The 15,397-nt window shown below is 36.3% G+C and overlaps 1 protein-coding gene across 6 annotated transcripts in view; it reads right to left on the bottom strand.

The window, feature by feature from the left end:
• The window catches only part of SMARCA2 (SWI/SNF related, matrix associated, actin dependent regulator of chromatin, subfamily a, member 2), a 116,615-nt gene that overhangs the window by 41,870 nt on the left and 59,348 nt on the right, over window positions 1-15,397 (bottom strand). For all 6 annotated transcript variants that reach the window (XM_054282926.1, XM_054282958.1, XM_054282917.1 and 3 more), the window contains 7 exons: window positions 14,251-14,358; window positions 11,736-11,822; window positions 10,733-10,779; window positions 9,171-9,337; window positions 5,531-5,694; window positions 4,537-4,764; window positions 1,136-1,213 (listed from right to left, as the gene is read on the bottom strand). In XM_054282926.1, the coding sequence (XP_054138901.1) occupies window positions 1,136-1,213; window positions 4,537-4,764; window positions 5,531-5,694; window positions 9,171-9,337; window positions 10,733-10,779; window positions 11,736-11,822; window positions 14,251-14,358 (879 nt within the window). The remainder of the gene's footprint in view (window positions 1-1,135; window positions 1,214-4,536; window positions 4,765-5,530; window positions 5,695-9,170; window positions 9,338-10,732; window positions 10,780-11,735; window positions 11,823-14,250; window positions 14,359-15,397) is intronic.

Here is a 15,397-nt window from a genome sequence, read left to right on the forward strand (position 1 = left end):
CCTTACACTCAAATCACTGATCGAAAAGTTTAAAAAGACAGCTGTCTGTAAGCACTCCTTTTCTCTGCAACCTGGCTTTAGTGATTTCAGTTCTGAGTAACTCTTAATGAAGCCCAGCACAAAAACATTAAAATGGCAAATCAGCAAGAGAAAAAGAAGAGTCATACGGGGGAATATGGCCTTTTCCAATAATGTACATGAACAACTGTAACTTACAGAAAAAGGGCCCCCGCATGCCTGTGTAACAGCAAATTTTTACAGATGAATTTGTAAGCAGAAAACAATGAGGGAATAAAACCTGTACTGGGCACACAGGTTTTGCATTGGTCCTATCACAGATACCACCAGATACACATCCATTTATGCACAGGACTGTCTTGTTTCACCTTGCAGAAGAAAGCTGCCTCTGTAGAATTAGAGGGCATGGTGCTTTACCTTCAGTATTTAAGTATTGCCCTGTACTGATGTCAGTGGAGCCCAGAGGTCCTCTAGCAATCCTCACACTCTACAAACACTAAAAGGCAAGAGCTATGTCTACAAAGGCATTTCAGTAATTATTCCATCAGTGCTGAAGTAGCATAACATAAAAGGGAAGTACTAATAAAAAGAAGTGGCTCACATTTGAACCACCAGCTCTATTTTGATAGCTGTTGCAACAGTTGTAGCAGCAGAGATGCAGCTGATTCCTGATAAAACCATCAACAATACCTCAGTTAACTCACCAAGAAAAAAGCACTGTTAGTCTACTAATTTACGACCCTGTTAAGTTCCTGTAGCTGTCCTTGCCAATATCAAAGTCCGTAAGTAAGACAAAATGTTGAATAGTAATAGTATGCTGTAGAATTAGCAAGCCAAACTGTGACTGACACTTTTCAACTATGAATTTCTCAGGTTGTGTCAAACTCTTCCTCTAGATTGTCACTATTTCACTGACAGCAAGCAATCTCTGAAGACTCTGTGTCACTTGAGGAACTCTGTATTTAAGCAGACTACACTTTTTTCTTCAGATGAACAACACAAGTAAATAAAACCTACTTCTCTAGTAAAGTTTTAACAAACCTGAGTGATAAAAAGGTTAAGGCTTTTATTAAAAACACTAGAAGAAGATGATTTTTCTATGATTACACATCCTCACCATAAAGAGATCAAATTCCTCCTCACGTCGAGCAATCATCTGATTCAGTGTCTCATCATCAGGAACTTCATCTTCTTCCTGGTTAGAAAGATGGATAAAATTATTAGGAAGTACTCACATGCACCTTGAACTAACAGCCTCCCTCAGTTCAGAGCTCCACTGACCCTCTTTCTCTGACAACATGTGGGAGCACTTAAACTGAAATGAAACCTTTTAAAGTGTTCAGCTATTCAGAAGTAACAAAATAAGATGGTAAAAATGACAAATGACAATTATTACTCCCTTAAAAATTTGAGAATGAGGAAATGACCAAATACAAACCCAGGAAATTTTGGCTTGTGGTTTTCTTGGCTCAGAAGCACAGTTAGTGCTTTGGTTAAAACAGATGTATTTCTGTGCTGCTATTCTACAATATTCCTTCAGAAATACCATTCTAGATTTTGAGGGTTTTTTCCCATCAAAGCAAGATGACTGAAAAATTCTTGATTAAATGAAAAGAACAAAACATGTTTTTATCCTGGAAAATAACCCTGCTGAATCACTTTCTTTTGACCATTTTCTGGTTACAAACTGAGATGTGAAAATTTTATTGACAAAATGGATTATTTAATAAAAACAGAAACAGTCACTAGAAAAACAATTTAGAACTGTAGTGTTCAACTGAAAATATAAAAGCTGAAACCATTATGATACCCACTTTAAAACAAAGTCCAAATTATTCAGTCTTCCTCCCTGAATTATTCTGAAACCACAGACAACAAGTCACTCTACGCAGGGCTTTCTGAACAAATATTACACTATGCTACAGACCTGTAGTTCTTCCTAAAAACGCATGTTTTGAGCCCAGTTTAATGGGAGTATAGAATGCTGCATGTAGCATCCAAAAAGCTAATATCCTGTATCTTATTTTTCAGAAATAGTAAGTCATTTAAGTATTTCCTCACATCTCCCCTCCAGTGTCTGGATTTCTACACTTCAGAAAAAAACTCAAACCAGTTCTCATTAATGCAATTCTCAAGGAACACCTTTGTACCTAATGAACATATAATTTAGATCTTAACATGAACCAGGCAACTGGGAAAGTGATTAAGAGAGCTAGCTCTTCTCACTTCTAGGCATTGCTCTTCCACTCTTCATGAAAAGGAAGTCACATGGTTACTCACACAGAGAAAAAAAGATTCTTTTATAAATGTGACCATCATGAAAGAGCCACATACTTTCTTATTATCTTAGAGTAACTTCTGACCTGAAAAAAATAAGTGATCTTACAGTAGAAGCTGTAACAACAGTGTCCACATTATCACAGTTAGGCTGAATAATCCTGTTGCCAAACAGGTAGGCTTTGCAGAAGAAAAAATTATAAATAAACTAAACTGCCTACAAAAAATTACACTAAGAACAAGTAACTGCTATGTTGTCATACACTGCTATTACTCTAATGAATGCTTCTAAATACACAGAAATTATCTCCCTGCTTTATCAAGTACTGCTAAAAGACAAAATGGATCAAAAAAAGAAAGAAGAAATAAAAATGGGGGAGTCTTGATGCTGAACTTAAAAAAACAACTACTGAAAAAGGATGAACAGAATGTATGTACTCTACACTCAAATGTGAAAAGTTTAAAGATTGCTTAGCATGGGAATATTTAACTAGATTATCAGTAAACAATATCTTTGTTAGACGTGCCAGTCTGCATCTGTAAGTCAAAGCTGTGTCAATATTGTTGATAATTTAAGTGAGAGGTTTACTTTTTTCCCATCAATCTCCCACTTGACACTTAGTGCTGCTGCAATGAAGGAGCAATGGCTTACCATTGCAGGATGGTGTACATTCAATTCCTCCTAGTCCTCAAGAGGTTGAGTGTTTGAGCAGAGTTTTGTATAGTCTCTCTTCATAAAGAAATATTAATTGATAGCTTCAGATAGGAGTCAGACTGCAACATCAATGCTTTTAAGACTGATGGTGGGCTATGGCAAATAAACAGTTTTTAAATCTGCTTGCTTCAGGATGGCAGATTAAGTATACAACATGCAAGAAACAAATTGTTCTGATGTTATCTACAAAATAAGGCATGTCACGCAGGCCTAGCAGCAGCCCTGACTTCTGAAACACTGTCAGATAAATGCTTCAGAAACAAATGTACTCCAATTTTTTAAAAAATTCACAGGATTACTGAAAATGTCTGCTGGTTTCCTACTCATATAGGAAGTGTGGTCTGCTTTAGAACTACAGGTTTACTTAATCAAAAATGGTACATATGTATATCACCAAATTTCTGCATCACCGCAAATAAAAGACAATTACTGATAAAAAAGTTTTGTCACTCTTCTTTAATTTCTATGAAAAATACTAAAACAATACAAAATTTCATCTTAATCATGCTTTTCTAAATGCTCAATGCAGAGTTTACACAAGAGGATTAATGACTAAAGAAGTAAACTCCTTGATCTTTGAAACTTTACTCCATATAACGAAGATGCTAGTGAAACACACGCTGTAGAATCTCCTATCAGTGTGCACCCTATTCACACACACAAGCTCCACTCAGAGGCAAGACTGGTCTCAAAAGCTCTGTCTTTAACCAGTTCAGGGTATTTTCAAGTTGGGAAAAAGTCAGTGCTGATCAAAAATTTCTCTCTGTGTGTCATCAGTATAACTGACACATTTATTTAATTTCTCCCAAATACAGCTTTTGTCCAAATACTGAATTTTGTTCCAATTAAGGGAAGAATCTGCAATGACAGGTGAAAGAATAGTCTTATCAGTGTCCTTCACTTCCCACTATTAAAAGAACCTCACTTCCCACTTTTGAAAGAAAAGACTTGACAGCTGTTTTAAAACAGCTAATTATTTCTCAAAGCGAAAGTGGTGATGAGAAGTCTGGGCTGGACACAGCATCAGAAAGAAATAGTTACTTTTGGGCTTGTCCTAAGCCCAAGGCATATCAAAGCAGATCTTAACTCTTAAACAGATTCCAAATGAAGTACAATAAGCAGGGTCCTTCAAAACTGAACCTAGGTAGTACTAGCTGCTCAGCACGTCTGAAAATCAAAGTGCCAGGCAGAACATATATATTGGACTTAGGAAATGGTTCATAATGTGTTCTGGAAAAAAAATCTCCATTTGAATGCAATTATTTGCCAAAATTATAAAGGCTAGATTGGGTTTTAGTTGCAATGCATAATTCTACACTAAGATTTAACCATAACCATTACATCATAACCAGTAGTTTTCAGCCTATTACTGTGACCATAAAAAAGATCAAAATTAAGTTATTTCTCTGAATGGATGGTAAGAAATGATAATGAAATTTTTGATTTTAAGAGTTATGACAATCTTTGTAAATGATGAATAAAAGAAGAGTCAGTACTTCCTGAGTAATTATTTCTAACTACCTTACCTCATTTTCTTCTTCATGCTCCAATATAGCTTGGAGGAAAGCTCTCCTTTCATGGCTTGAAGATTTCTGATCAAACATTCCTGCCTGAATAACTTTTTGATCTACATTCAGCTTATACTTTGCCGCAGCAAGTATCTTCTCTTCCACACTGTTCACAGTGCACAGTCGCAGGACTCTAACTTCATTCTGCTGACCAATTCGGTGAGCTCTATCCTGGGCCTGCAAGTCCTATTAGGCAAAGAACACAGAGAATAATTTAACAGAGAGAGTGGACACAGATAGTAAAACTCTTTTTAGTCTCGCCTCCCGTACATTTTACATGTGGTCATTGAGTATTATGTGAATTGAGTACATTTGCACAATAACTGAAAACACACACATAACTATGCACTTCCAGGGATATTGAACTTACTTTCTTACAAATAGGAAAAAAAAAAAGGTGGCAAAGGCATAATTCAAGCTACCCCTTCTGGCTTTTTAAAACAAGCCAAAGTGGGTGTGATATCATCTTTTTCTGGTATCTGTAGTTACTACTAACCACCACAGAGTAAGCTGTCCTCAGGCCAAGACTCACATGGTCAATCACATGGTCACCTTATTTCATGAGACAGACAGCATTCAGCATGGCGTGTAATGCTTTACTGAAGTATTACAAACTACCTACCAAAGGCCAGTGAGCTGGTTACTATATCCTAAGGGTTAAAGAATGAGTACAGTTACACTAATTAAGGAAGTTTATAACAGTCCTAGCACTGAGGATACTCCAAGACTCAGATAAAATATATATATAGGCACAGAATTAGTTCACCTATTCAAACGAAAACATTTCCTGATTGTGGCAATTTGCCTCACTAATTCCTCTCAAAGCAGCATTTTATCTCTTCCTTGGATTTTTTCCTTTCATCCCAGGCTACATCATCTATTTAAAGAAGCAGCTCAAAAAATCATCATGGATTCTTTGCACATTTTATGAAGATAAGAAAATAAATACAACCTGATGAGGATTCCAGTCACTGTCAAAGATTATAACAGTGTCAGCAGCCTGGAGATTTAAGCCTAGCCCTCCAGCCCTTGTACTCAGCAAAAAGATAAAGTACTGTGATCCAGGTTCATTGAACTTCTTCAACAGAGCAGCTCGATCCTCTGATTTTGTTGTGCCTGAAAAAAAAAAATTTAAAATATCATATAATAAAGTTGTGAACGGAAAGAATATAAATATAACGTCTGTTGCTAAAACTACATGTGAAAGGGTATTTTAGTGCACTGCTTTTTCACATCTCTGCCACATTTTCCATAACACTGGCCATGAATGTTTAGGTCAACTGTCTATCACACCTATGAGATGGACTTCTAAAGGTCTCTTTAAATGCATTTGTTTTGACATTTTTAAAGTAGATGTTAAAATGTTGGCTAACATTGTCATACCTTTTTGTAACTCATATAAATTTCAATTTACTATATACAAACAGAAGAGAGCTCTAGTTTTGATTAATGCCTTCTGGCTACAGCAGCATTAAATATTCTTAAAAGCTACTTATACAGAGATTTATCAAAATGTCACTATTTGCCTTGGGAGTCATAGTTAATACCAAAAGACTGCAAATTCCTAAAATGTCCCATCTTGAGGGTGATATATGTATAGAAGATGACATGACAAATTTTTTTTTATTACTATGGTGGGTTGTTCCCCAACTGGCTTCCACATATAGACCCCTGCCTCCCCACACTCAGCAGTACATGGGGAGGAAATAAAACAGAAAAGCTCCTGTACTGAGAAAAAGGCAGCTTAATAGAAATGAAAGGTGTGTGTGCAAGGACAAGAAGAGGAATTTATTTACGTTTCTCAGCAGCAAACAGATGTCCAGCTGCTTCTTGGGAAGCAGGGTCTCAGCACTTGTAATGACTAATTGCAAAGACAAATGCCATGGCAAGCGATGTCCCTGCATCCTCCACTTTTCCCTCAGGTTTTGGTTCAGGTTTATGGCTGTTCATAACCCTTTGGTCAGCCTGGGTCAGCTGTCTTACCTGGGTGCCAGTTCAATGCAGCCTTACAGGCCTTGAGGGAAAGGTGTGTTTGGAGAGAAAGCCTTGACACTGCAAGTCAGGCTCAGCAATAGCCTAACACTGGGGTGATGTCACTGGTGGTGTTACAAGTGCAAAGCACAGCATTATACTGGCTGCTAGGAGGAAAATTAACTCCACCCATCTGTAGCCACCACAATCACACAGCCAAACTGCAAGCCCACTGCTGACACAGTGAACCCAATATGCTTGTGAACTGAGTAGGAAACACTCCATGTAAGAAGTCAGCTGAGCAGAACCTGGATAGATTATATCCCAGTATGAAAGTATCTATCATTATGAAACTGGAAAGGAAGAAAAATGGTTTATGCAATTTAATGAACTACCTGAAAAAGCCAATGAGGTGTATTTACCATATTGTGTCTTGCCATAAATATTCTAGCATGAAAAAGAATCCATTTAAAAATACATGATGTAAAGTTATCTAAAACATTTATAAAGTAATGTAATTTATTTGTCTTGAATAGAAGTATTAAAGCACATGCAGGCCAGAGGTATGAAGAGGGCTTTGTTAGCATGCCTTCTGTTCTTCAGACAGTTTTGGCATTCTATGGCACAGTGAGACAGCTCATTTGTGTGTCCATTTCATAATCCCATTTTACATTCAAGGATAACACTGGTTCAACTTCATGTTCAGTAATATTAATAAAAGATAAGAATATTTCTTGGTACTACTTTTTCTTCTGATTAAAGCATGAAGCTAAGAGTGAATTTACAACACTGTTAAAGATGTTCAGAAGAAACTTCAAGTCTCACTCACACTCTTCTCTGTATTTACCTTAAATCATTGCTTCTCTACTAAAAAGCATTCTGATAAATACTGCTGGTCCTATGTAATACTACTGTGTATGAGATAAAACATTAAGCAAAAATGATCACTATTTAAGAAGCTCAGTATGAGGTAGAGATCATCATCATGGAAGAAGACCAAAATGGAAACTTCTTTCACACTGGTTTAAAACTTATGTGGGATTATTTTTAATTTTTCTTCCATAGAACTGCAGGACTCAATTAGCAAATCAAATAGATTTGCTCTGAGATCATCGAGTCCAACCTTTGATCAAACACTACCTTGCGTACTCAATCACAGCACTAAGTGCTACAGCCAATCTTTCCTCAAACACTTTAATGGATGGTGACTTTCCCATGTTCCTGGGCAGGCCATTCCAATGCCCAATCTCTCTTTCTGTGAAGAAATTCCTCCTAGTGCCCAACCTGAACTTCCCCTGGTGCAGCTTGAGACAGTGTCCTCTCGTCCTGTCACTGGCCGCCTGTGAGCAGAGACTGACTTCCACCAGGCTACAGCTTCCTTTTAGGGAGTTGTAGAGTGTGATGAGGTCACCCCTGACCCTCCTCTTCTCCAGGCTAAACAGCTCCAGCTCCCTCAGCTGCCTCTCCCAGGACATATGTCCCAGACCCCTCCCCAGAACCGCTGCCCTTTTCTGGACATGCTCCAGCAACCTCAATGTCCTTCTTGGAGCGAAGGACCCAGAACTGAACACAGAACTGAGAGTATGGCCTCTCCAGTGGGTACTCACTGAGTACAGGGGGTCAGTCCCTGCCCTGCCCCTGCTGGCCACACCATTGCTGGCACAGGCCAGGATGCCATTTGCCTTCTTGGCCACCTGGGCACTGCTGGCTCATGCTCAGCTGCTGTCACCAGCACCCCCAGGGCCTTTTCCTGTGGCAGCTTTGCAGCCACTCTGCCCCAGCCTGTGGCACTGCCTGGGGTTGCTGTGACCCAAGGGCGGTCTGTGAATCTACTGAGGGTACATTCAATCCCCTCATCGAGACCATCCACAAAGATATTGAACACTCAACAGAGACACTGAACAAAGATATTAGTATCTAAAATGTTTCTAAACCATCTTTTTGTTTGAAGTAATAAAACATATCTGCACATGAAGAAATTGAGGCTTTTGATCATCCTGTGAAATTCAGGCATCACGCTGAAATTCAGCTACCTTGTGAATGATAGCAGTTGAATTTTAAACAGACAAAAATAATTTATTCCACTGGAATACAGGCCTAACACTGGCATTATCATCTCTTATCATGAGAAGATTTTCAGGTAACTTAGATAGTGATGACTGATTGGAACCTTGGATTTTAAACCCCATGTGAAAAAGAGATGAGCCTCGAAGCAGCAAATCTATACATAAGCTGCATTCCTGGTATAGATCCGAATGTTTATCAGAAGAATCCATTGACCAAATGGTCTGCAGATTAAACAGAAAAAATAAAACACTGAAAGAGACAGAGAGAAATACTTCTACCAACAGAAGCAAAAGTACGTCTTTCTCAGTACCTTCTTTGTTTGGAAGAATATGAGAAATTCTACTAAACTGCCACTGAAGGGTCTACTGGCATAACTTCATGGTAAATACACTTGCAAGATTATAAAACAGTATTTTGAACCTGTTTTCACTCTTGTATAGTCACAACACACTGTTATGAAAATATTGGCAGGAGAACCCAGGGCTCCCATGCCCAAACTAACGAAGGATACTACCTCTTATCTTAGTATTTATCCTTTTTTTCATTTAGCTTACCATCGAGGCGCAGGTAAAGGAAATTTCGAAATGCGAAGTAATCTTCCATAATGGTCATGAGTGATGTCATTTGACAGAAAAGAAGCACACGATGGTTAGTAGCTCGTAACTTTGGTAGAATACGATCGAGTAGCTCAAACTTCCCTGAGGCCCGATAAAGTTCAGCTCTGTTGGAGAGAAGCAGCAAAGTAAATACCAGAAGAAGCCCACATTTAAAAGTCTGTAGTCATTATCATGTCAGAGTATAACAAAAAGACTAATTTACTTAATCTAAACAAGACTAATAGCACTTTTCTTTCTTTAAAATTGCACATGTTCATGAAAATAAACACACGCAAAGTCCCATTTTCCTGAATTTTTTTCAATTACAGAAATTGTGCTGACTTTCAATCACTCAATTCTTTTTCATTATTTATTAAAACAAATGCTATTTCTTAGCTAAATAAGCATTCTATAAGCTAAGACATTCACCTCTTGCTTTGTTTTCAACTGGCATTAAAAACAACTTTCAGTTGCAACTGCAGTTTTAAATTGTATTCACCAAGCATTTGTTGGAAATTACCCCCTTTTCCACTCAACTACCACACACGTAGAAGTATTGCAAATGGAACTAATATATGGAGATAGTGGCAGGAGTCTGACACACACTCTTTAGCCATACAACTTGGTCATCCCGAACAGTATTTAGCTGCTTTGATTAGACTCTATGTGGGTTGCATAGAAGACTCTTTTGTCTTCTATGCAAAATTGCAAAACCAACTCCTAGCACAGAAATGCAACCCACAACCCAGAATATGAATATAAGTAAACAGAACATCTAAATCAAAACCACAGTGATACACTTTACAGGAATAAACTTCATGCAATGTTTCTCTAGCCTTGAGTCTGCACTCTCAAAATACAATTTATCATTAGCAATGGCACAAAATCCAGATGATACATAGCCTTCTGATATGCACTCATCTGTAATCAGCCTAAACTGTTTGGGAGACAAGTATTTTGGTATACTAGCTAAGGACACAAAGAGTCTGGTATACTAGATAAGGAAAAAAATCTATCATTAGTACCTAAACAGGAAGAAAGTCAGGTGGATCATACACACTTTTTGTTTAGAAAGCATCCATTAACTTGACAGCTGCACAGAGTGTCAAGAAAAATAAAACAAATCTTTTTCTTTTCCGATAATGGAAGAAATGCAACTTTAATTTGGAAAAGAGATAGTAAAAAAGGAAAAGTAGAAGGCAAAAGTAACAATAAAGAGAAGAAAATCCTAACAGATATCTCTGAAGAGTCATCCCAATGAATTTCAGATGGTATATTATTTCAAAATAAGGGAAAAGGAAGATAAGAGTCTTTTCTGTCTACCATCCTGAAGGAGACGGACAGTCATGAAAAGATCTTGTAACACTTCTATTACTACTAAGTTTTGCTTTACATATGTGCCCTGTACTTCTTCTGCCTGTGTATGAAATGCTTGAGTTCCCTAGCATGTAGCTTCCAGAAAAATAATGTTATCATTAATTCCAATACAACACTATGGACAGCAGGAAAAACAGAGTTACCCGTTAATGACCCCATTTGAGTAGCCCAGATGTTCAGCGAAGGACTCCTGCAGAGTTATAAGCAATAAACTTATTACAAAATACACAGCAGCCAAAAACTACAAGTTCTTCTAGAAATCAAATTAAATATATAAGTATTATGGTTTGCGTTCAATGATGTTCATATTCTTGGAAACCACCTTGTGGCAACAGTGCTCTGCTTAATGTTTTCCTGTACAATTATTTGAAATTCATGATTTGCAGAACTGACTTCTGCAGCACACATTTTACCAGATTACGAACATCGTAGAATACCGATTATTAATTTATACTGATCAGTAGACGATCTATCTGTAAATTACTCAATTTAATTACTCAGCACACAAGATCATGAAGAGAGAAAACTACTACAATAATCATAATAATAATAAAAATACTATATCACAGTAGGCATTTAATTATATTTTCATAAATTTGGTTATATTCCAGATATCTATGAGCCTTTATATCTTTTCAGATATATTACATTGATATATAGTATATAGACAGTATATAGACAGTACATTTACGGTAAATAGACAGTACATTTTTGCTGAAAAACAACATGGATAGAATAGAACAATTGCAGTTGACACTGCGGAAGATTAGCAGTCTGCTAACTACAGAGATTCTACACATGATATTTTGAACCGGTGTCTATACGTAATGAATTTGGAGTACGCAAATGCAAATGCAAAAAATAGCTCTGGGTTGTCTTAAATTAACAAAAAACTCTTCACTTTTTAATGACACTGCTCCATAAAATTAACTATTTTAAAAACAGACTTTGGATTATCAATAAAATGATGGCACTTGTTGACTAAAAAAATATATATATTTTTTTCTGAATCTGTCCCTTCCAGTATAAATTATGTGGACAGAGATGTCTCCTCCCACACACATAAGCTTTAGCAGCAGTTTTCTACTATCCTATCCTATTTTATTGAATAAAAATAACTCTCAAAATCAGACCTATCAGTCTTACCTCAATGTGTTGAAACATGTATGGGTGATTGCATATCTTTCTCAATTGCATGATAGTGTTCATAAGAGTTTTTGCTCCACCTTTTCCCTATGGGTACAAACAATGCAAACCAAATAATTAATTTCTTAGCTTATGAATATACCCTTTCAACATACTTTTATCCCAAATCCAAACACTACATCACTAATTAAAAAAAAAACCAAAAGGAAATCAAAACACAACAAAGTTCTACAATAACAAAAAAACAAACCAGGACAAATCAAAACAACAAAAATCAAAAAACTATTGTCTTGCTCTATAAATTCATCTGTCATAAGGATGCTCTGTAATGAAAAAGGAAGACCTGGAAGCAATTGACAAAGTTCACTACATTTCTACCTGCAGTATTCTTGATGGGAAGCAAAGCATCTACTGTCCTGCTTATTTATACTGTTTACTATGAAACCATACAAACTTCATAGTGTCTGAACCATCTACAGAAGTAATTCTAGCTGGACAATCTTCAATTCCATAGTAGCTTCTCCAGTCTGTTAACTCAATATATGGGTTTCTCACTCCAAGCAAACATCAGGCCAAGCAAAACATCAGGCCAGAGATACTAAAATGCTAAAGCTCAACAACTTTGTGAGTAATATTATTTAAGGAAGTATATTCTCAAAACATACACTACAGGTAATAAAACATACACTACAGGTAATCTTGTAGAACCAGGACACTCATCAGACACTCAGGTGTAACACTATACAGTTAAAAACTACCTGCAGCTGGTCAGCATACATTTGAGACCATGGTATCATATTAACATTGCCAAAAACCTGTTGCTTTCTAATGCCATTTTGTTTTGTTGCCGCTTTATAAAAATGTGATCAGAGTGGCATCAGTATTCCAAGTTTACTATACGACTAATTCAGATTTATTTTAAAAATCTTAGCCAAAACAATTGACCAATTTTGAGTTGTAAACTAGGGGAAAATTCAGTACTTAATTATAATATATATTAGCAATATTCTAGTCTTTTCTGGGAAGCACACTGAAATCACAACTTTCATCTAGAGATAGTCCATTTGAAGGGGGCACTCCATATATTTAAAACTTGGTTTTGTTCTTTCTAAGATCATGTCTAATTTGCTCCAAAAACGCAGTTCATATTTGTTATAAAAATAATTTCCTAGAGCCTTCCATCTGAGTGAATTGTCTCTAGTCTCAGCTGGGTCCAGGCCAGAGCTGCAGAAGGACATGATTTTTTTCGTAACACAATGGTTGCTTGATCATTGAAGCTAAGCAATCTTAACAACCACCTCCCTTTTCTGACAACAGGTAGCAGTGATAACAGAGTTTGATTTAATATTTTTAATAAAATCAATTAGGAGAGAGTTGCAAGAAAGGAAAAATTTTAGCCCCCTGGGGAGAGAGGAAGGCAAGGGCAGTGTTCAGATGACAGCAAAGGTAATTTTAACTGGTTAATCACACAGGTCGAGAAACAGGTAGGGAAAAATACATGGAAGTGTCTGAGCAGATGAAAGAAAGAGACCAGAAAAAGAAGTGGAAGACTGTGATACAAAATGAACTTTTTTAGGACAAACATAAAGACACCAAACTGAAAAGAATGCATTAAAAATACAACTAAGGAATATGAATTAATGTCTAAAAAGTGTTCAAACTATGAAGACGCGTTTTAATATCCAGTCAAAAAGAGCCCTTTTTCTGGAGTTTAATTAAGCACCAGTAAAGAAAACAATTTGAATGCAAAGAACTAGGAAGGTAAAGTAAGATACTGAAGAGGAAAATCACCAAAATATTTCTTTGTACCAATGCAACATGAAAAAGGATAATGGAAAGACTATATGTGCACTATATATACACACTAGAGGGTGCAAACGGAAACTCTTATATTCTAGATATTCTGTAGTGTCTGTTCAAAGTATTTCACATTTACTATGTTTCAAATTTGTTATCATGTGAAAAGTTGAAGAATGGCAATTTCTTTACTCAGTAGTAACTGGATCAAACCCCATGACAGCATAACCAACATTTACTACTACAAAGTCTAAATCTGACTATATAACTTTTAATCTTACTGATCTCTTAAAGAATTTTGTCACCAACAGATCTTGAAAGGATGAATGCAAGCATACACTCCTAGCTAACTGAAACAAGACTTAACTAATAGCTCTGAAAAACAAGATAAATGATCTTCTCTAGCCATCACTCCCACAATCACAATTATTCAGATATATTACTGAATTAAGCTCAGCCAAGGAAAATGCAGTTTTTTCTCAAACATTGCCTGTTTGCAGAAAGGCAGTACAACTACACTGAATACAACTGAGTGCAGCTACAAATCCTTGTGAATAGCTGCTGTCTTGTAACTAAAAAGCATGCCTGAAATTTCTCTTCCCCTGAGAGATACCTGCAGTAAGGATCTATATATTAATTTTATAAAACAGAAGTCATGTTATTAACATGTTCACTCATAATACATTATTTCCTTCATATTTTAGTCTTTCTTTTGTACCTTCTTGTCTTTTTCAGAACCATCTGTGAGAAGGATCCCCTTGGCTTGCATGTGACGGTACAGGATCTTTTGAAGAGCTGACATATCACATTTGATCACATATTCCACCTGGTATTTAAAAAAAACCCCCAAACCATGAACGTGCTGGCATAATAATGTTAGTCAGAACTAACTGCAAGTTCTTGTCATTCTACAACAAAACAAAAAAACCCTACTAATCTTTTATCTACCAGATCGCCACATAAAGTTTCAATGACCAGTAATACAACTGAAAGCACAGAAACGAGTATTTATGAGTCACAGCTGCAGTGAGACAGCTGGATCCTAAAGATGCAACTGCAAGATTACCAAACATACTTTATTTCTCACTCTCTAATTTTTAAAATCTAAAAAAATAAATTAAAACTAATTTTGAAATTAACATGCAACTAAAAAACTGTTTTATGTTTAATAACCAATTGAATTTATTTTGTCTGTTAAGTATTATAAAAGCATCAAGCAAAGCATCATAAAAGTATCATCACTATGTATCTAGCAATTATAGAGTCTAACTGGCATAATGTTTATCTAGGCTGCCACCATTTTCTCAACATCCACTAAAACACTAGGAATTAATACAGTATTGTATGATTGCTACATTCAGGTTGACTTGCTCAGCTTTGCAAAACTATATTTAGTTCTTAACTGCATACTAGATTTAAAAACAGTAACAGAAAGACTTCACATACCAATTTTATGTAATTTTTTCTATTGCCCAATGTCCAGATTATAAGCACTACAGTTTTATTAAGTTATGTCAAATAAAAACTGTAACATAACAAAACCACACTAGTGGCTAGAAATCTTTCAAGCTATGAAAGAAAGACAATGTGTAAGATTCCTCATGTTTAATAAATAAACATGAGGAAGAAAACTACCAGGTTATTTTCTTCTCAGAAAGACAAGAGTATAAACTCCTTGAAGAGAAGTGACTTTCTTTAATGTTTACCAACATTTGCAAGAGCAAATGAACTTGATTAGGCTTCTGCCTCCAGGTTCAATCCTCATGGCTGGACAAACTCCTTTTTTCAGATAATGGCAACAAAAAGAAACATGGTCCTCTGAGTATGACTGTGTGTGTAACTTGAAAACTTTGCCTCTCCAATGC

Source organism: Melozone crissalis, unplaced genomic scaffold, assembly GCF_028551555.1.
Source record: "Melozone crissalis strain CALT ecotype California unplaced genomic scaffold, PUWL_Pcris_2 ptg000005l_1, whole genome shotgun sequence".
NCBI classification, from domain to species: domain Eukaryota; kingdom Metazoa; phylum Chordata; class Aves; order Passeriformes; family Passerellidae; genus Melozone; species Melozone crissalis.